Genomic DNA, 23,346 nt, shown 5'->3' on the forward strand with positions numbered 1-23,346 from the left:
AGTTTTTAAAGGGGCTTGTTCACAGATACTTACTGCAATCTAGAGTACATTAATATATTTGGAGTTTTATGTACCAGTTGTATTGGGTGCTTGCCTGTCATTTATAGATGATAATGTTTTTTGGTAGGAGGCATGAATCCTTAAATCACTCTGGTGTCACATGCTGATATCAATGCCAGCACACGGGTTGGGCGAATGGATTATTGCTAGTGAAAGGTACTAAATATATGTCAGATGATACATATGTCAAAGTGCAGGGCTAAATACCTTTTTCTAAAAATAGCCATGAATTTACTATGTTGTTTACCCTTCTCAGCAGCAATTTGGATTTGTATATAGGTGGCTAAAAATAGCTGTCACTGATGAAAGCTTCCACGTGTTGTAGATTCTGACTCTCCTCACATGTTTACAGAATTCCTAGGCAGAAGGCACCTCTGAAAAAAATATTGTCTGAGTAGTCTGTAAATGATGTGATAATCTGATTACTACATATGCTGATGGCTTGTTTGTTTTTGTTGTGGACATGGGGAGGGAAGCTGTGAGCATCAATCTGTGAAATACCAACAATAGCATTGTTCTCTTCATTAAACAGCCTTCTACGAACAAATTTTGTAATGCGCGATGCAGCCCTGAGAGTTTCATTACAGTCAAACCTTGGATTACAGACACTTCAGGTTGCGTTTTTTCAGGTTACGGATGTGCTGAAACCTGGAAGTACCGCAACGGGTTACTTCCGGGTTTCGGCGGTCACGCATGCGCAGAAACACCGAATCGCAACCCACATGTGCACAGACGTGGTGCTGTGGGTTGTGAATGTGCCTCCCGCATGGATCACATTGGCAACCTGAGCGTCCACTGTATTGCAGTTAGCTGCCAATTGTTATTCTAAAGATAACCAACTAGATCTGATATTGAACAAATTATTGGAGGCTAAGCATTTTATAGGTTCCCTTAAACAAATCTAAATAACACAGCTCATGTGTTTTCACCTGTTGCACATCATGGGTGATTTGGAAATTTGTTATGCAGCTCTGTTGTTTGGAATTCTTTGCTTCAAGTAAGGATTTTTGCTGGATAAAATTGCTACCACATGAAGGTGTTTTTAAAAACAGTTTATTTTGACATCTAGTCAATTCTACCATAGAGAACAATTTTTAAATTGTTGGATGTCCCACTTTCCTCTTTGCCAAGTTTTATATATATGTTTGTAGGGTTTCTTTATTTTCCATTCTGCTTTATTTCTGAGTCGAAAATGTAATGCAAACAAAATGGAAAAGAATTATATAAAAAGGGTTGTTAGCTGCTCAAATAAACATTTGTGTTCATGCAACACAGTACTTTGTTCTCTGATTGTGATTGGCTTATTTTAGGAAGGTTTATCAGAATCTTTTAACCTTTAGCCCAGGGGTATGGAAGCTTCTGCCCTCAGGCCAAAAAGCGCTTTGCTATTGTGTATTCAATTGTATCTCCTTTCTCTGCACAAACTACTAAATTAAAATTAAAGCACAGATGAAAGTGTCTCGGCAAAGAGGCAGATCTACATTCCTCACATAATGCAAAATAATAATAATAATAATAATTCTATGCATTTTGCAATTGCATGCAGTTTTTCAGTATGCAATTGCATGTAAATTTTGAAGCTTTGGATAGCTTTAACACAGGACTTGCAGTTCATCTTGTGCATTGCTGGTGTTTGCATTCCTTTGCTGAGATTACCGAGTTCATTTTGCGTGGTCAGGACAGATAAAAGTGCTTTTTGTTTTAAAAACATCAGATAAATAAAAAACAGAAGTTGAAACTTCACCGGATTTACTAAGAATTTAATACATTCGTACCTTGGAAGGCCAACAGCTTAGTTCCCGAACGTTTTGGCTCCTGAACATTGCAAACCCTGAAGTGACTGTTCTGGTTTGCGAACTATTTTTGGGAGCCAAACATCCGGCGGGGCTTCCGATTGGCTGCAGGAGCTTCCTGCAGGAGCTTCCTGCAGCCAATCAGAAGCCATGCTTTGGTTTTCAAACGTTTTGGAAGTCGAACGGACTTCCGGAACGTATTCTGTTCAACTTCCAAGGTACGACTGTATATGCTTCTGTTTCCCCCTTCCCAACTTCTTTTTCACTGAAAAACGAAAACAAAACAATGGGGAAATGTTGTTTTTGTATTACCTCATTGAAGCACATAATTGCCTTAAAAAACAACAACTGAGGATTCTTTTAAAATAACAGCAACATTAGCCTTCAGTAGCCTTTTAGTGTCCATATCCTGTAACATGGCGAAATTTAATATTACTGGAAAAAGCCTTCGGTGACCGCCAAAATACTAATTTAGCCCCTTTTTGACAAAGGAAGAAGGAATGTTGTAACATATTTCCTTGTATTAAAAGAAAAACTGTTCAGAAGAAATCTCAAGTGTGTTTTAAATAAATTCTGTCTTTCTCAATTTGAAGTCAAGTGGTAACATTTGAACTTGTTTCATTCCCTTAGCTATACACACGGTAGTTAAATGAATAAATGCCAATTGCTCTGGAAAGAAGACCCCATAAGGCCTGATAAACCCTAAATTTAGAGAGATTACTAGAAGGAAATAGTTGTGTTAAGCTTCACTTTTTTTAATTGGCTCCCTGTGGTTTGAATTAGCTTAAAAGGGGGAAATTGTTGCTTGCTGACAAAGTAGGGAGGCAGCCAGCTTTGATGTTTTATAAGCAATAAAATATTAATAGAAAAGCATATGTTCTTTCTGTGAGATTGGTCAAACAACTAAACAGTTATTTCTTCAGCAAATCAGGCTTGGAGGTATAGTCGCTATTACGTTAACTTTCAAATTTAAGGTGAACTGGCAAGCTGGTATAGCAAACCATAGAGGTGGGAACCTCAGAAAATCTCCACGCTGGATTTCCCCCTCCTCCCAAAAAAGCTTCAAGGTATATCCAGTGTTTTCTTGAAGTAATTGACAATTGTAAGACTTACAATTTACTAGCTTTTTTTGAAAACCACAACAGCTAATTGTAGTCCTTTTACTTGGGCTTTGGGTTTGTGTGTGTAAGGAATATGTATTCCATTGGTGCAGTTTACTATTGGGATGAGCAGAATTCTTTTTCTGCCAACTATATTTGCAGCTCAGTTCTCATCCCACTTAAGGGAGAATGAGGGAAATAAATTAGATGGTGGCATACCAGTTGGGTTGCTGTAAGACATAGAATCATAAAATAATGCAGAAGTCAGATCCTGTACCCATAGTATTAACTAGTTCATATTCATTTGAAGCTCTCTTTTTGCAGTAAGGTGTGAACTGGGTCTTACAGCAGAAAAACTGTATGGGAGGTGCTGTATATAGAGAGCACCTAAGATTTGTATTCTCCCCCCCCCATCCTCTTTTGCACACATTTGCATGGAGGTACATATATTTGGTTGCCAATAACATGACAACTTTCCTTGATGCCATGTTACTCATACCCTCCAAATGCCCCTATTTTCCAGGGAAAGTCCTGGAAGTATGAAAGCCATCCCAGCTTCTGATCTGATCCCAAAATGTCCCTATTTCCCCCCCTGAGCTCGGGGTAGAGAATGAGCTGGTGCTTGTTCTGAGCGATGGCAGCAGTAGTGGCTGTGACGCACCGGCTCTGAGAAGCTGGCAGAGGGCAGGGACACCCTGAGCATGAAGAAAGGAAGAGACTTTACATACACACACACACACACACACACACACTGCTTTCTTTTCTTAAAAAATGTTTAGGGGTACTCTCATTTCCCTACTCATATTGAAATATGAGGCAAAACTTAGATTCACAAAATATTTAGGGGTATGCATACCGCTGCATACCCCCAGAAAAAAACTCGCCCCTTTCTAAAATTTATTTATTGGTTTGTGTTTTTCTTTTGGCAAATCTACCAATGAATATAATAAAATTAGGGTTCAGGGGTTTTCAGGATCATGAAGGGTGTTGGTGCCAAGGCCCATTGATGTAGTGGTGGTAGAAATGCTCTGGTTGAGGGACAAAAAATGAGGGGTCAAGGAGAGACAGTTTGGGAGAGGAGTGAGAAATGTCCCTATTTTCATCTGAGGAATGTTTTGGGGGGTATATGATACTGGGCCCAACAATGCATTCATCCTAAATAATGCAGAGGTGTGCCTTAACAGCTGCATACACATAGAAGAATTGATGCTTTTGAATTATGGTGCTGGAGGAGACTCTTGAGAGTCCCATGGACTGCAAGAAGATCAAACGTATCCATTCTTAAGGAAATCAGCCCTGAGTGCTCACTGGAAGGACAGATCATGAAACTGAGGCTCCAATACTTTGGCCACCTCATGAGAAGAGAAGACCCCCTGGAAAAGACCCTGATGTTGGGAAAGATGGAGGGTACAAGGAGAAGGGGACGACAGAGGACGAGATGGTTGGATAGTGTTCTCGAAGCTACCAGCATGAGTTTGACCAAACTGCGGGAGGCAGTGGAAGACAGGAGTGCCTGGCGTGCTCTGGTCCATGGGGTCACGAAGAATCGGACATGACTAAACAACAACACACATAGATCAGGCATAGCCAGCTTCCTGAGACTGGGAGGTGAATGGGATTCTCCCCATGAGACCAGTATTATTGAAGGCTAGATCCCTCAGTCCAGATCCCCTGGACATAACTATGTGTCTGTGTTTAAGTTGGCATTAACTGCTATGATCCAACTTTTATCTAAAAGATTGGGACCAGCCCAAGAGGGAAGTCATATTTCAAATTAGAGATGACTAGGGGGCTTCAAGATGGGTCTTTGTTGCTTCTCTTTTCACGTTATTTCAATATTTGTGACTCAAGGGAAGTATTAGTACGTGAGAACTGGAGGTACTAAATCAAACCTGATAACTGTCCTTTGGAAATCTTCATCTTTTGTTACTTTTAGTTCCTATGGAGATAGCACAAACAAAAATATTAGCATCTGCTTTCATCTATAACTTGAGGTATAAAGTTCAACTTCTCTTGCTGCATCTTGACTATGCAAGTTGATGCTTATTTTTCAATTGAACTTGCAAATTCTGGCAAGTTTCCTTTATTCTGGAGGCATTTAATTATTGTGTTTGGCGGACTGACTTTGATACATGGAATAAACTAGAATTCCAGTTCAAAGATTCAGAGCTAGAGGTATTTTAGCCATCTGCCAAAAAGCAAAATTATTTGCTGCTTTATATTTCAGCCTTGGGAAATACAATTGTTACAAATTTTCATTTAGGGTATTGGTTTCAGTTGTAATAGATATTGCAAGAGTTCTGGCTCCTTTAAAACTCAGACATTGTGCATCGCATCCTAGTGCCTTTGAAATCTTATATCTAAAAGTTAAATGGATATTCTAAAGCCTCAATGAAGAAATTTTACTTAGTCCTATGTAAAACATACCCCCCCTCCCCATTTTTCTTCCAAGGAGCTCAAAGTGATGAACACAGTTCGCCCCTTCCCCCATTTTGTTCTCACAACAACCCTGAAGAAGGTACATCTAAGACTCCCTAAGAACATAAGAGCCTGCTGGATTAGGTCAGTGGTCCATCTTGTCCTGCATCCTGTTCTCACAGTGGCCAACCAGTGCACAAGAGCACTCTCCCCTCGCGTGGTTTCCAGAAACTGGCATTCAGAAACAAACCACCTCCAACCATGGAGGCACAGCATAGCCATCATGCCTAGTACTCATTCATGATCAGTGGGCAGCATACAGGGTCAAGAGGTTCCTGTACATCTTATCTGAATGAGCTGAGATATGACTGGCTGAACATGGCCATTCAATAGTCTAGGGATGGGAAACTTGTGGGCCTCCAGGTGTTATATACTAGCTCTCAGCAGCTTCAGCCAACATGACCGAGAGTAGGAGCTGGTGGGAGTTGTTCATCAACATCTGGAAAATTACATGTTCCCACCCCTGCAACAAGTAACGGTAAGACTTATATTTTGTTGGTAGTCCTTGTTGGTGATAGTCATGCGCTTAGGATCACTGTGAAGGCTCCCAAAAGCCTTCTCGTGTTAAGGAAATGGTGCTGTCATCAAGACCAAGCATCTTTTTTGAGGTCACGTCAAGGTTTAAGAAAGGCTCCTGTGACAAGTCATTGAGGAATTTTGCTGGTAATGGCTTTTACATCTGATTTATTTTAATTCTAATTGCATCTTGCATTCACAAGATTGGACAAAGATTACTCTGAACAGTATAAGAAAGTATGAAGGTAGACTATTTGCCTTTGTTGCGTTCTTATAATACATTTGTCCATCAGTTTAGGTAATGGATTGAAAATTTGAAAGAATAAGTAAACACCAGTTTTAAATCAGCTAAAGTGATAGCTGAATGGCAGTGTGTTGTGTTCTACCTGTTCAGACTAAAGAACCTGAATCTATGGTATGAATCAAAATGGGATCAGTCATTTTAATCTCTTAATTGAGTATTTTTAATTGTCTGGTGTCACTCCTCAAACAACAATCCCTCATGGACTGGATTTGTCATTAATCTTTCATCACAATGTAGCATGTAATGATGCAATATATTTTTATTTGCCAAGGAGCTTCCTCCTGACCTCAGCTTGAAATTAGTTGATATTTTCAAGTATCATGCCTATTTATTATACCACCCAAATAGCACTGAGTAGAGCTGTTCTGTGTGCTTGCTTTTTACATTTAAGGCCACACAAAGTTCAGGTTAAAATAATTACTGAATATATTTGAGAACTGAGGAAAGAAAAATGTGATGGTCTTAACATTCCAGCACAGGATTGTGCTGGGACATCCACATGATTCTTATCTAAAGTCATCACTTTTTTTCTTTCTCAACAAAATAGCCCTGAATGTAATATCCAAACATTTCTCTCTCTTTGGGTTACTTTTGTAATAATTCTATCAAATATGTTTAGCCTAAACACTGGTGGCTTATTTAGTTTGAATACAAAAGGTTTATTTTGTGATTATAGAAAATAGCATCCCACCCTTCTCTTCCTGGTTTAAGTACACTATTGTGACACTTGCTAAGCTTGGTTAAAACTCAGGTTTGAGGGTATAATTTTAGAGAATCCTATTCCACTGGTCCCATCACCTCCTGGCAAATAGAAGGGGAAGAAATGGAGGCAGTGAGAGATTTTACTTTCTTGGGCTCCATGATCACTGCAGATGGTGACAGCAGTCACGAAATTAAAAGACGCCTGCTTCTTGGGAGAAAAGCAATGACAAACCTAGACAGCATCTTGAAAAGCAGAGACATCACCTTGCCAACAAAGGTCCGTATAGTTAAAGCTATGGTTTTCCAAGTAGTGATGTATGGAAGTGAGAGCTGGACCATAAAGAAGGCTGATCGCCGAAGAATTGATGCTTTTGAATTATGGTGCTGGAGGAGACCCTTGAGAGTCCCATGGAAGATCAAACCTATCCATTCTTAAGGAAATCAGCCCTGAGTGCTCACTGGAAGGACAGATCGTGAAGCTGAGACTCCAATACTTTGGCCACCTCATGAGAAGAGAAGACTCCCTGGAAAAGACCCTGATGTTGGGAAAGATGGAGGACACAAGGAGAAATGGACGACAGAGGACGAGATGGTTGGATAGGGTTCTTGAAGCTACCAGCATGAGTTTGACCAAACTGCGGGAGGCAGTGGAAGACAGGAGTGCCTGGCGTGCTCTGGTCCAGGGGGTCACGAAGAGTCGGACACGACTAAACAACAACAACATTCCTCTCTATACAGTTGTGCCAACTTCAATAAAATATTGGGGGGCCCAGGTATAATTGATCACAAGATGCAGCACACACACACACACACACACACACACACCATTTGAATGGCAATGCCCATCAACTTAGGGGCGCAGCCCCCTCAAATATTTTATGGAGGGCAATGGGACCTCAGCCCATAGGAGTTGGCTCCTATGGACTAAACCAGGTTGTGGAAATATACTCTCTGGTTTTTTGGGCACCCTGGGCAGATTTGGAATTCTGAGATTGTGACATGGGCAGCAGTCATCAAACAAAATGTTTTAGACTAAAAGTTCCCTCAGCCCCAGACAGTATGGCCAGCAACATTTGGAGAGCACCAGGCTAGGCAAGGCTGACTTAGTCTAACACTCTCTAAAAAGTTACCATTGACTTTGTTTTTTTGCCACCTAAAGTCAACTATTTATCTCCCCACTTTTCCAGCAAATGTAACAAGCAAAAGAACTTTCAAATAAACTTGTCTTAGGACCAGTTTACTGAAACTTGGAAACTTTCTTCAAGTCTCAGTGCTGAACTTTAGATTTCATCTATACACAAGACATTAGTGTTTTACAGGATTTTTTCTTTTGGTTTTTCTTTGACTCGCAAGACATATAGAACATTAAATCACAGCAATTTAATATGTTGGAAACTAACCTAAACTCACATTTCCTAAAACCTTCTACAGAATTCTTTCAGTGTGACAGCCGTTAAGATAAAAGTTAATAGGGAAATTACACAGATAATTTTTCCAAGAAGAATAAAGCTGAGTATTCTAAAATATAGACAGAGCTAAGCAATGAAATGCATGACTGTAAAACATATGAAAGGAAAGCTGTTCCACTGTGATTTATATTGTAAAACCATATATTTATTAGGTTTGTGTCTTTCCTTGTTAAGGGAAAGGGGACTCGTTTTATTAGCCCAGCATACCTTATTTACATTGTGTATATAAAGGACTGTGGTTAATGTCAGACTGAAACAAGTGGTTGTCCATAAATTGCAATGTATGTAAAATATAAATATTTCTTTGATGGTTGATGCTGTTGATCTTTGATTATGGAACTTCCCCTTCGTCAGTTCCTGAAACAGTCAGAAGAAATGCCTGAGAAAATCTGTTTCTTTAGCTTTATTATCTTCAATCTCTTCCCCTGTTTTACCCATGTTGCTGCTGGCGAGAGCATATTTGATATTTGTGTGTGTGTGTGTGTGTGTGTGTGGTTTTATTTTTAAGAGTAGCCCACATGTTCAAACCTTGCAAGAATACTCAGGTCATAATATTTACTATATTAGAGCTGGGCTAAGTGATTCGTCACATAGACCTCCTTACATTTCCTTTTTAGAGTTTGCATTGAAAGACTGGCGATGGGATGAGGGTTCTTGCTCTTCCTTATTGTAAAGAACGAGAGTGCTGCAGAGCTGCAGGCTCAGAAGAATTTTCCCGGCAGGCTCTTTCCCCCTTTTAAGCTTTCCACTACTTTTTGAGGCCTGCAGTGATGGCTGGTTGCCAGCAGTGGTATCAAAAAACTGCAGCTTTAAAAATCAAAACCAGAGGGTGGCTCTTAGCCACTTGTTAATCTTGTGTTGAACACCTTTCAGTGAATAGCCATTTAGGCTGGTTCTTTCGGAGAATTCATTAGCGATCCTGTGGGTGTGCGCTCTCTTTCTCTCTCTCTCTCTCATTGGTATGTGAATGTGGTGGTGTTTGTTTATGCCTCACTTTGCAGATGCATTTCTAGGCAGCTGCATCTCTATGTATAAAATGCCCAAGAGCAGCCTTAAGCCAATTTGCAGAATGAACAATTGATTTAATGGAGTGTGGGTAGGCTTACCCATCCAGCCCTGTGAAAAATGAGCTTGTTTGTTGCAGAGGAAGCATCTGTAGGGTAAGCAATTCTTTTCTTGTACTTCCTTTGATTCTTGTTAACTCTCCTCTGTGTCTGTTTTCTCCTCTTATGCATCTTTACACGTACTGTGTTGCATTCTTATAACTGTGTGTCTTAAGCACGTTTGAAGGGATTTTGCTCAAAAATGAATATAACTGTGTTTTGTGAGCTTCAGCTTTTGTGCCTTTTCATAGCCTGCTTTCTTGTGATTTCCTAAAGCCTCCAGTCCCGGGCTTGCTTCCTTGGAAACAAGTCCCATTTAACTTGCATGGATTAGGATGTAAATAAATGAAAACAATGTCCTATTGCTTGTAATATTTATAGATTCAAAAAGGTTATAAACACACTGCAGCAGCTTTGCTTTTGCTTTTATTGTGTGTGTGTGTGTGTGTGTGTGTGTGTGTGTGTGTGTTATAGAGTCAACAATCTAAGAAAATAGATAAGGGGTTTGGGGTGACCAAAGCTTAGGAAAGTAACCTGATAAATGTCCAGAAATAAGCATTTCAGTCCTCACATAATATCTTGGAAGTTTCTTCCAAAGGAGTTAGATATCCTTGGGGATAAATGCAGCCATCTCATAATGACAATTCCTTTTAGTTGAAAGCTATGTAAAATATTTTCGGGGTGGTATCACTGCTCTTTGGCTTGTGGCATTGAATGGAATAGCCCAAGACTACAATCTGAGTGCAAGGCAGAGGTGGGGGCTCAACATTCAATTGCTCCCTTTGATCCCACATTTGCTACTGCACTACCTGGTCTGCAGAAGGCAGACTACTGAGGCTGAATGGCAAGTGACTTGCCCAAGGTCACAAACTTGAGTTCGAGTCAGAGAGAGATCTGAGCTTTCTGAAACTCCCAACCTTCCAAATCAGTTTGCCTTCAACTAACTTAGCTAAAAACATTCAAACCTCATTCAGCTCCTCCAACCACCCTCAGTCAATTTCAAGAGACGCATGTTCAATCTGCCCGGCCTTCCAAAAGAGAGAAGCCACCTCTTACCTCCTGCTTAGTGAGGATAGGTGTCCATTTTCCTCTTCCTTTACCTGATGAACTTGGTAAAGAGGAATGAAGGGCAATTGCCCCCCCCCAAAAACCCCCCTGAGCCTGCCACCATGATACTTTCCTCCACTGTACTTCTCAGTGCAGTTGTCTCAGGACAGGCAGAGGTGAACCCTTTTCACACTTTGTTCTGCATCAGCATCAGGGTCTTAGATCCTGACTGTCATCTTGAGGTCAGAATGGCTAATGTCAAAATGATGACTTTGCTTGTTGCCCCCATTTTGGCACGCTTAGTGCCCTATAAAAAGGAGATGTCATATGTAAAGGAAATGCAGATGTTTATAATTTATATCATTTAAGGTTTTAGGGAAAGCATTTACACTGGTGGTGGTAATAATGAGTTTGGTATCACAAAACTACTTACGTTTACAATGTCCCATTAGGGTTAATGTCCTTTACCAATCATATTAAAGAGACATTTGAATTTTTATCAAGCTTTGTATGTATATGGAAAAAATTACTCTAAAATTATCATTTTTAGATGGCAGTCTCATGAATGAAGGTAACAAGAAGCAGATGGAGCACACATTCAATGACAGTTTGTTCTGCTAATAAATTCTGACCAAAGCCAAGGGCTCTGGAATTACAAATTAAGCCATAATCCTTTTGTCTGGTGCTTTCCACAATCCTTGCAACTATAATAGGATGCCATTTTTTGCTTCCAGACAAAGCATTCCTCGCTAGATGCAAGGTTACAAGAAGATTTTGAATGCTGCATTCCAAACTCTATTGTTAATTAATTAGTGAGTTGTCTCCATGGCTTGTGTGAGTGCAAGGCAGCTTGCCAACCTGGTTTTTCCCTTCCTCCCCTGTACGCCCCCCCAATAACTCTTTCCAGAGGATATGGGGTCCCTCCTGAACAGGTGGGACTGCAGTGCAAGGCAGAAGGTTCAAAAATTAAGAGAGGGCTCTTGCTTTAGCATGATCTCTGCTACATATATACCTTTTACATACACATCTGGTCAAAATCTCTCTTGCTGTGGATACTCCACACTTTGTGTTTATTTGTTGTGCTGAACAGTTAAAGCAATATACATACAATGTATGTATTCCCTCATTAGTTTGTATAATTAAATGTAACAATTGGATACAGTTACAGGCTTTACTGAACTTGATCTGTGGCTTTGTAGCTGCATTGTCTATATGCAGTCACTGCTTAGCTGGCTTATTTCACTGCCAAAGAGGCAAGCTCTTTTAAAAATAAATGTACAACAGCTAGACTCCTTGTGAACTGCTGCTGGAAATAATGCAAAGCTGAAGTCTGCTGTATAAATGATTCTGTCCTTAATGCACATGTTCATTCTGCTCACCACTCTTGCATTATAATTTTTTAAAAAAACCATAACCTTTACCTAGTACCAAAGCAAAAAAGTTGAATTTTGGCAGGTCTGGGACCCAAAGAGACTGTATAAGCAGTTCCAAACATCCAGCTGGCCCTAGATTTGTGTTTCCTAAGCTTAAGTATATGGCATGACAAACTGCTTTAGAAACATAGGGTACTTTAAAGAACAGTTTGTTATATGGCATGAGTTGGGGAGTGGGTGGGCAAAACTATTTCATAGTAAGTAACTCTTTGGATTCTGGCCCAGATATTTTGTATATATCATTTGCATAGAGAGTTCTAAAAGATAAAAATTTGCATGGAAAACTTGGAGTATGCCAAGCCTAGTCATTCCTTATCCTTTTAAATAAAAAGGAGAATTGAAGTGGGGTGGTAGTGGTTAACAGCTGCTTCCAGAGAAACACTGATTTTCCACCAAGCATGCCAGCTAATAGCTCTTATGAGAGGGTTATGCTTAGTGCAATAATAACCAGTCTAGTGGCCTCCCAGAGACTCGCCATGCTCTGGGGTTCATTCAGCAGTGAATGTGCCGCATTGTTCAGCAATGAAATGTCTGCACAGGCTGAGAGTTACTGGCTTTTTGTTTCCTTTTAAAAGTTGAGAAGTTGCAATTATCTCATTTCTTCAGTGATGTAACCAGAATTAGCATTACTACTTCTAGAAGGAGGCTGATACCAGTGTGAAAACTCCTCATGCCAGAACGATGTGTTATGATACGGTCACACAAGACACCACTTCCAGCAGTCTTTGTATGATGATCATAATGTGGCACAACTATACAGTCATACCTCGGGTTACAGACACTTCAGGTTGCACGTTTTCGGGTTGCGCATCACACCGAACCCAGAAGTACCAGAATGGGTTACTTCCGGGTTTCGGCGCATGTGCAGAAGCGCTAAATCACTCTTTGTGCATGCGCAGAAGCACTGAAACGCCACCCGTGCATGCGCAGACGTGGCACTGCGGGTTGTGAACGCTGCAGGTTGCGAACGTGCCTCCTGCATGGATCACGTTCGCAACCCGAGCATCCACTGTATTTTCTTTAGCTGCTTCAGTTCTATGCTTTCCCGCAAATTGCTCACAATTTATGTGATTGCGTCCCTGTTGATTTCACTGACTGGTTTACTCCTATGATCCTAGTGGCCTAATGCAGCATTCCTCCATTGGTAGCAGGCCCTTAGCTTTCATTTGTCCTTTCCAGAGGTGCCACATTCTTGTTCATGTATCCTGGTGCCTGTGCTCTCTGCTATATATTTTTAAAGTCATAGAGTCTTTCTTGTAGGACTTTACTTATAGAAACTGATCAGTTAAATGTTCTGCATTTGGCAGCTAAGTTTAAGAAAAGATTTTGATGCCCATTATTTATTATTTCTATTTGGGCACCAAAATAGAAATAATAAATAATGAATATAAAATCCTATCCAAAATGTATAAGATATTGTTGGAATGGCATACAAAGGATGAAGAAGTTAAATCAGTTATGATAAAATGGGCCAGAGATATTGGACATAATATACAATTTAACGATTGGATAAAACTATGGAATGAAAGTATTAAATTTACTGCATGTACTGCATTACAGGAAAATGTTATGAAAATGATATATAGATGGTATATTACACCAGTAAATCTTGCAAAAATGTACAAAACATGTAAGAAGTGTTGGAAATGTAAAGAAAAAGATGGTACATTTTTTCATATGTGGTGGGAATGCAAGAAAGTGAAAAGCTTCTGGGAGATAATATATAATGAGCTGAAAAAAATGTTGAAATATACATTTGTTAAGAAACCAGAGGCTTTTCACTTAGGAATTGTTGGCAATGAAATAAATAGAAAGGACTACAAAATTTTCCAATATGCAGTGACAGCGGCAAGAATACTACTGGCCCAGAAATGGAAACAAGAACAAATACCAACGTTGGAGGAATGGAGAACGAAGCTGATGGACTATGCAGAACTTGATAAACTGACTGGGAAGATTAGATATCAACGAGATCAAAAATTCATCGAGGACTGGAGAAAATTAGCAGAATACTGGGAATGTATAAGTGATAACAGAATAATGTTAGTGGCATTTAAAGAAGCTCTGTAACAGAATAAGAAATAAGAAATATTGTAAAAAAGCAAAATATAAGAGGGGGGTAGGTATAAAGGCAATACTAAAATTTGGAAATGTGTATTTAAAGAAATTAGAATTTGAATGATTGGCAAAGAAGCCGAAGGAAGTCAAAAACCGAAAAGTTTAATGCAAATTGTTAATGTGGTATAAATGTATGGAAAACTAATAAAATATAATTTAAAAAAAGAAGAAAAGATTTTGGTGCCTTGCTCTAATCTTAAAGTGAGAGGGTACTGACCCCTCCCTGAACACACTACTTCACTCAGAAAGAACATAAATATTGTGAGATCCAATCTGGATATGGTATTTTGCATTTTTAAAAGCAATTTTATTCTGATTTCATGTTCCATTGTGCAAGGCTAAACAGTAATTGAAAATATTAGGAATGGTCTAGTCCCCCCCAAAAAAGCTCAACAACTTTGGTCAATCAATCAAATGGGTAGATCACTGCCAGTAGATCGCAGTCTCTTGGAAGTTGGACACCCCTGGTCTAGTCTACCTATTGCAGTCAGCTGAAAATGGTAGATTCCTGCTGTGCGTAGCCTGAATTACCCCACTTTGCATCCTGTGTGCAAAGGTAGGGTTTTTCCTGCCTCCTTATTGTACAGCAAATTATACATTGTTTTTGTACTGTTCATCACGCTTACATTTAGAAGTCTTTACGACAGAACGAACAGTGTTCAACATTCAGTGTCTTTTGCCAAACAGATAGCCTGGGACACCCCCTTTTTTCTTTTGAAAATGGATCATTGCATAATGAAAGAGTAGGCCTATATAGGCGACTTGTTTCCATAGCAGCTAAAGGTCAGAAATGTCATTTGGAAGGAGTAGCATCAACATAACACACAGTATATTATGAATTGAAAAATCCCTCTCTTTTTTTTGCAAAACTATTCATTTATTTGACATGAAAACTGGTGCGGTATATAAGGTGGACATCAGGGTAGCAGAAACCCAAATTTGTGCATAAATGTGGAGTAGTCATCCCTCATTACAAGCTCCATTTCTGACTTCACTATCACAGATGACATTTCTGTGCCACCACTAACCCTCTCAGTGTTAAGTTTGAGACAAGAAGGAAAGGCTTTTGAGAACATGCTTGCAATGCAAGATTGAACCTCAGTACTGATCAGTTCATAAATTAGTTACAAATTGCAAAACAGAGGTAAATTTCTGGTTTATTGAGTTAATCCAGGATAGTCCATTACCTCAGATAAGGGGGAAGGAAGCTTTGTGTCTGTTGCTCCTGAATGTAACTCATGCTAATAGATGAATATACTCTGAAAGTTCCTAATTATGCACCCTTCAGTTACAAAAAAAATAGAATCAACAATGTAAAGTGAAAAAGTGTAGTGTTTTATATCTGCGGGGAAATTTCTGATGCTTACCATGCTGTGGCCCTGCTGTGCACACGTAATGAGAGCAGCTTGACCTTTCTGTGTGGTCAGTGTTTTGCTGTTACTCATTTGTGTTGGAAACTTTTGTGTGGAAGCCTTTATTGTGCCGACCCATGGGGTAGGGAAAGATCAGCAAAGAATGCAGCAAAGCCCTGTGCCACTTGAATGTATTCATGAACGTTTAGGGCAGTTGCATTTAAAAATGGCAACTTCGCCAATGCCCCTTAAACTATTTTCGCACAGTTAGCTGCTTTATGCCTAAGACAGTAAATACGACAGTTATATTTAAGTCCGTTCGAACTTGACAACTAGTTCATTGTAGATTTTATAGGCATTCACTTGTTTAACACAGTGCTGTTTGAAACAGCTTGCACTTCTTTAACCAAATGGGCAGTCAGTGTCAGTGACGGGGTTGGGGGACTCCTCTTCCTTGCTCCACTGCTGCCAGCCCATTGACTTAAAGAAGAAGTGTGTGCTGCCTCAAACAGCATTTCTGCTAAGGGATTTAAGCCTCACTTCCCAGCTGATGAGCAAGGATTAAATATGGCTGCCTTGGCTGCATGATCCTTTTCCCTGCTGGAAGCAGTGCCCATCGCCAGTGCAGGATTAAATGCTGCCTTCCCACCTATCAGTTGGCATCACCAGTGACAGCTGGTGGGTGTGTTTTTAGGAAATTGCCTTGCAGGTCAATTTTGTCCCATGAGTTGGAGGTTTCCCCACCCCTGATTTAACTAGGAGTCCACCAATTTTCTTGGGAGAAAGCTTTGGGGAGTCAGTGTTCTGTTCTTAGTCTCTAGATTCCTAATAATGTAAGAAGCTTGGCTGGATCAGAGCAAAGGTCCATCTAGTTTAGCTTTCCTATCCTGTATTAGCCAACCAGATGCCCGTGGAAAACCCGCAAGAAAGACGGAAAGTGCTATAGCAGTCAATCCCAGTGTTCCCTATAGCATATACCTAGATAATTCTTTCTCTTGCTAGCTTTTGCTCCCCACTGATGTGAAATATGCTGATATTAGTTATATGGGCAAAGGATAAACTGGTGAGCTAGATTTCCCCAAATCATTCCAAAAAATGTGACGTCTTCATTTTTAGCAGATCAAAAAATCATAGCACAGAGTACACCACCTACAAATACCTAGGCGTACCTTACTTTATTTCAAACCTTAGAAAAATAGTATCCTAATATATAAATAATATATTTTATCTGATCAATTAATAAAGCATTGTAAATAACTTATAAACATATATATTATCCAGGAACTTGTCATTCTCAAACATTGTTTGTTGAGACCCTTGTTCTAGAAATTTAATTGTCCAATTTTTCTGTTTCCTAAGATACATAAGTTCCAGCAATGTTACCATATTCCAAATCCATATCTGTGCAGGATTAGGAAAATCTTTACCCTTCTTTCCATATGCTCATCCATCATCTGTGTTTGGACTACCTGGAGGAGCATTAGTAATGTGAGTGGAAGGAGGGTGTATTCTACAAAAACATAACAAGTCAACATCTTTTCCAAATCTTCTCTCGGGGAGTGGGGAATACTTTGAAAATGGAGTTGACCTAAGTGCTAGTGGGTCGAAAAGCTTGTAAGGTAAGGAATTAGGCTGGAGGCAAGGCTTCAAGCCCAGCTGTTAATTAAAAGTGCAAACTAATCCAAAGGAGTCAACCAGTTTTGGTTGTCATTGGAAACTGGGCATTACTGGTGGTTGCCACAAACCCTTCACATCCTTTTATTATTCCAGAATGTGCTGAGAAGGGGATTCAGGGAAGGAGTTAGTTTCACTTCATCTGGGTTTTGCTTTGTTTTGAGACAATTAGTGATCCTTCACCTCAAGTCAGAATTGGTTTAGTATTTATCACCATTTTCTAAAAACCCTCAGGGGTGGAAGTTAGCTGTTGAATGCAAGGTTCTCCCCCACTTTTGTTCATATGCCTGCAAAACACCCCTGTAGTCATGAATGCCAACTGCACATGTGTTGTACATTACCTTTGCTTTCTAGCTGGAAAGTTGATGCTCAGTTTAACACATACAAACTTATGAAGTTCGTCAGCATTCAAGCAGCAAGGATCAACCTTGGTGCTTCCGAATGTCTCTAAAGCATTGCACAAGGTGGCCAAGAGAGTTCTGTCTACCCTGCCCAGCATGAATAGAGCACCCCACACCAGCCTTTGAATTCACTCTGATGCAAGGATAACTTGTGGGAAGAAAGACATGTCTCTGTGTTTTGAATTCAGGGGCAGGCTAAAGCTGGACTTGAACTGTCATAAAGTTGTGGAGTAATCTTCTTTGGAAGAGGCTAAGTCAATTGCTTTGTCTTCATGTACAGTTATCTCCGAAGTGCAGTTAATTGAATGGGAAAGTAAGAATAGCAAAGTCTAGGTGACTGGCCATTTAAATGCTTAGCTCATGGGTAGGCAAACTAAGGCCCGGGGGCTGGATCTGGCCTAATCACCTTCTAAATCCGGCCCACGGACGGTTCGGCAATCAGCGTGTTTTTACATGAGTAGAATGTGTGCTTTTATTTAAAATGCATCTCTGGGTTATTTGTGGGGCAAAAAATATAGTCCAGCGCCCCACAAGGTCTGAGGGACAGTGGACTGGCCATCTGCTGAAAAAGTTTGCTGACCCCTAGTTTAGCTGTTGAAGAGAGAAACTAGTCTTTGGTACAAATTTTAAAATTTAAATAAAAAAGCTTATCTCTTCAGCTGCAGAAGTGATAGCTGTGCAGACTTCAAAGAATAGTAGGGTAATAAATGGAACCCAATGATGGTGGTTTGGGGAAACTGAATTCCACAGAAGGAAGCTTTTGAGCAAGGGGTGAGTGAGGAAGTCTATTTCAGGAAGTCTGGAGGGAGCCCTTCCTCTCTCGCTGTAAGTTGCAGAGGAGGAAAAATCCATTTTGATGAACAGAACCATAATTTAGAGTTTACAAAAATAACAAAAGCATTGTGTAAATAAACCTTTCTAGCATTTCTGTGTTATGATCCTGAGAAAGAAAATAAGCTGACTGACAAAGAACAAACTAGAAATAGATCTTATTGGTGGGAATATATTGCACTCCTAGAATTAGCAGTGATGTTGTCAGTCTACTACTAGAAGGATAATGTATTTGCCTCCATAGTGCTTTGGAATATAGTGGAAAAATTGCAGATCACAACTGGAATCATTTTGGCTATAAGGTTGGGTGGGTGGGGATTTTCAAACAGTATTCTGTCAAACATCTTATTAAACTTTTAAAAGTAAGAAAGAAAGCATTTTCTGCAAACTGGAATCAATGTATATACAATGTGTATACAAAACTTGTGTTTTTAGCGTATCAGCAAGATAAAAGCTTTTGTTTTATATAGAAATCTCTGCAGTATGATGTACAGGTTTAAATAATCATTGCACTGCATTGCAGAGGGTTATTAATACATTGCCCTGCACTTTGGGGAAGAAGTCAGAATGTCCTCTAGAAGATCCTGAGTTGACTGCAGTTCATTTATGGTTTGTTAAGATTCCTGAAGTAGGAAACTTAATGCTTGCAAATCATTAAATTGAGACCACAATATCCCCCTCGGTCATTTATAGTTGATTTGCATTTAGGAAATGTATATGTTTTTGAAAGCATGGTTAATTTTTATGGCAAAGGGGCACTCAGAACCATACATTTCTGAACATTTCAAACAGACAGCTTTTTAAAATAATAATAATAATAATAATAATAATAATAATAATAATAATAATAATAGACTTGCAGCAATAAACAAAATTGATATTCCATTTGGACAAAATAATATTCTCTTTATAGGATATCCTTTTGTAAATGTCCACATCTTCCATTTCTTGCTCTGGCAATTCTATGAATTTTCAGAGGTCGTTACATTGGATAGTAGTAAAGGTAACTTTACTGTAGATTAAAAAGAAAACTTTATTTCAATGTTGCAATAAACCATGTCTATGTGGGAATTCCACATGCTGCCAGTTAAGCTTTTAATGTAAAAACAAAACTACATGAACCGATACTCAGTGTGCTAAACCTCTGGTCCACAGTGTACCACATGGTAATGGAGATCAGCATAGTGACAGAGTTGTTTGCACGGTTTAGACCTGCTGAATGAGCACACCTGAGCCCTGACACGTACCTTGCAGAAAGATGTCCACAGAACAGTTTGAGACAACGTCCCTTATGTGACCATTGTGCATTGTTTGAAATGTTTTCAATTTCTCTGATTCATATCTTGTATCAGCTTGAGAGTTTTTAAGGTCAATCGCCTAAACCTGAAGTGATGTCATCAGTCATGAGGCTCTATCAGGATCAGGCATGAATTGGCAGGCTCAGACAGGTGAGGTGGATGAAGGAGAATTGGGGAGGGGTGTTGTAGAAACTGGGGTTGGATGATGGAAGTTATCTTGCTACTGTGGAACAGGAAGCAAGGAATGCTAACTCTCCCCTATGTCCTTCAGACAGAGAGGAGAGCCTCATAGGAGACTAGAGAAGGCCCCAATCAGCTGCTGGTGGGTGGGGGGAATAAAGTAGAAGGCAGCAAAGGTGGATGCAGCCTTGTCACCAAGGGCTGACATAGCTAAGGCAAGATAATAGGGTTTTTAATTTACAAACCAGTATGACATACATTCTCTCAGTACTTAAGGCATAGACAATATGTATGTAGTGCTGTTTGAGTATGCACTTTTGCTTGAAAAACATTAAAAAAACAAAAAAAAAACATTGCTGGGTCAGACCAAGGTCGAGCATATTATGAAATCTAAATGTGATAGTTGGTTTTGTGGGATGGGTTTTAATATATAGGAGAGGCTATATGCAGGTAAAATACTTATATTTACAGTAGAAACAGTCTTAGGCATGTGCCTGAGCTGGAGCAAGCAGAGGGCATGTCTGCCCTCATTGCTGGTCAAAGGAAGGAAGGGGGGAACATGAAATACTTCTTTGTTTCTTCCCACTCCAGAGAGGAGGGGAAATGACTTCATAAAGAGCCCTCTGCCAATTATATTTCTATGGTCTGAGTCTCTGCCTATCCGCAATACACCTCTGTGGTTGTTAGTTCCAAAACTTACTAACTAGCAAGAATATGCATTGTTGGATTTGACTGCTATCTCCCATAGGTGTACAGTGGTACCTCAGGTTAAGTACTTAATTCATTCTGGAGGTCCGTTCTTAACCTGAAACTGTTCTTAACCTGAAGACCACTTTAGCTAATGGGGCCTCCCGCTGCTGCCGCACCACTGCTGCGCGATTTCTGTTCTCATCCTGAAGCAAAGTTCTTAACCCGAGGTACTATTTCTGGGTTAGTGGAGTCTGTAACCTGAAGCGTCTGTAACCTGAGGTACCACTGTACCAGAAACTATACAACCCATGATGGTTTGATGAGATCTTTGGAGACCTTTTACATTCAAGATGTGTGCTCCATCTGTATGCGGTGCAATTATTAGACAGACTAAAATTTGTGAAATTGTGGCCTGGTAGTTTTGATATTACTAACATTTTAGAAGTACCTGATCCAGGTATAACGTGAAGTGCAGAACTGGACTGGACATAATAAGTGCCCTGATACCGTTACTGATACCATTACCTGGCATTGGTGTTATTTTGTTGTATGGCTGCATATTACAGTTTGAATTATTTTTTTAAAAAAACAAAATACTAAAAATATTTATAGTGTTTTCTGTTCATGTTTTTATATTCTTTAAAAATGTAAATGCTTCATCGGGTATATGTGTATGCAAACTCCTCTCTGTCCTATATTTAATTTTTTTTAAGCAAGAATGCATCCTTTTAATTTAAAGAAAATCTTTGATTTCTATTTTTTGCAGTGGTGGGGGAGGGCAGATAAAAAGTTAAAGGCCAAAATATTGCTGTTAAATTTTCAGGGCAGCATCAGCCATTTTTAATATGCCAAAACTGTCTTCACATGTTGGTGCAATTCAGGGGTATCAATTTACCTATTTCTGTACTTTTAAAACTATTATTCTCCTGCACTAACAGGACATTTATGATTTTATCTGTCCCAGCTCATATTTTCTTTGCATTTTTCTCAGTGTTGTATAGAGTTAATCACTAGTTGAAGGAAAGCACTCAGAATGTTGGGAGCTGCTCCCTCCCCCACCGAAAGAGACTAGTTAGTGGCATGTTGCTCAGTGAAGTGTGCATTTAAAGTTACCCACAGTGGTGTCTATTGTCCTGTTCCTGAATTGAATGATGTCATGTTTCATTTAAGGCTCTTAGCGATGCCAACGACTGCATTTGGTGTGGGCAATGAGAAAGTTGTGAATCAGGTTCCTGTGGAGCCTTTTGTGCATTAGGGTTTCGATAGCCGAAAGCTGACTCAGGCAGTATTTCTACCAAAGGAGCTGAATAGGCTAGCGAGACCATCTCATTTTACCTTGGTGATGAAGCGAGGTGATTTGGAGGAACTGCCGGAGTTGGAGAAAGCATTTATCTTCTATTACACAGGTAGGTTGCAAGTTGTGCGAGGGAGCATAAGGGAGAGAGAGGGGAGCTTGCCCGTTTACTGCGTAAGGAGCATTGAAGACATTCCACAGTGGTGAGATACCGTCGCAGAGGACTTTCCTTTGGAACAGTGCTTGGGGACTCAAACATGTTGTATGCTATGACAGAAGACTGTGTGATAGAGCCAGGTAGCTTATTTGAGCTTGGGAAACAAAAGGCAAACTGGTGGGTGAGTTTGTAGTTTCCTATGGGCATTTGGGGGCATTTGAAAGGAGCCCATCACTGGCTGCAGGTTTTGCAATTCTTGAATGGGTTGTTGAATATTTGTGTAGTGTGCTGAATTTGCTTTGTATGCTGTAATGAATACAGTTTTAGTGGCCCTGTTAGAAGACTGTTGAAGATGATTGTGGTTTGTTTGTTTTTTATTACATTGCAGCTAAACTGCCCATGCTGCCTATGCAAAGTGGTGTTTGAGGTCATCTATGTTCAGGACAGAGTGCCGTATCTGTGTGGGAAGTTTCTGTGACAGTAACAGCACCTGTGAGTGTGTGCGCACTGTAAGGTGGTCAAGCTCTGGAGCATGTCGTCCTTACCTTTCAAATAAAATTTGATTACAACTTTTTACAAGCAACCTTTTTTACTCTTGTGTTGTGCAGCAGCATGACCTTAATTGCTTAAAAGCTCCCTAATTAAATTATTAAGAATGGAAATAGCTCAGATTAACATTTGATTTCATGTGCAATGAATGATAATTATTTAATGGTGTAATGCTGATTATGTGGATAATAATTTTAAAATTAAGTGTTTCAGGGAGGCAACAGCATGAATCGTGTGCTTTAATGTGGGATGCAGATGTTCGCATGTAGTTTCAGCAATTAGTATAAGGAATGCAAATGGGTGTGAAGTTTCAAATGTGGCACTGCTAGATTTATCAAGCTACATTATTTTGACCTTTGAAATTGTCAGAAATAAGAGCGCTTTTCAGTGATTGCTGTAAGCATAACCATCGAAAGCATCAGCATCTCCTAAAATGCATAATGAATGGCAAAAACCTGAATGTGGCATGCTTGATATCAAAACCTCATGTAAGTTAATATTAGATTATTAACCATGGGAAACTTATTTTTTCATATTTGATATTGCAACATACAGTTTCTAGTACTAAAGTTACCTGTGAGTGCATTTCCCAGCCTGATATTGTATCACTGTCTCTCTAGTTCACTCTGTGCATTTGTTTGTGTTTAAAGTCTCTTGTTGGCATATCAGCGGTATGTGCCTTCACAGGCAGTAGGCTAGACAGGGTGGGGAGCTTAACTACATTTGTGGAAAGGTATGGGCAAGAAAGGGATCATGTTGCTGAAACACATTTATCTGTGAGTGTTGATAAACCTGCA

General features: G+C 39.7%; 1 protein-coding gene across 3 annotated transcripts in view; it reads left to right on the forward strand.

The window, feature by feature from the left end:
• PLEKHG1 (pleckstrin homology and RhoGEF domain containing G1) overlaps window positions 1–23,346 on the forward strand; it is a 104,939-nt gene that overhangs the window by 36,447 nt on the left and 45,146 nt on the right. The window contains exon 1 of one of the 3 annotated variants that reach the window (XM_053382165.1): window positions 21,731–21,955. The exons of the other annotated variants lie outside the window; for them this stretch is intronic. Within the exon in view, the coding sequence (XP_053238140.1) occupies window positions 21,892–21,955 (64 nt within the window). The 5' untranslated portion in view covers window positions 21,731–21,891. Of the gene's footprint in view, window positions 1–21,730; window positions 21,956–23,346 lie in introns of those variants that run through there. 3 annotated transcript variants of the gene reach the window in all.

This window comes from Podarcis raffonei, chromosome 3, assembly GCF_027172205.1.
Source record: "Podarcis raffonei isolate rPodRaf1 chromosome 3, rPodRaf1.pri, whole genome shotgun sequence".
NCBI lineage: Eukaryota > Metazoa > Chordata > Lepidosauria > Squamata > Lacertidae > Podarcis > Podarcis raffonei.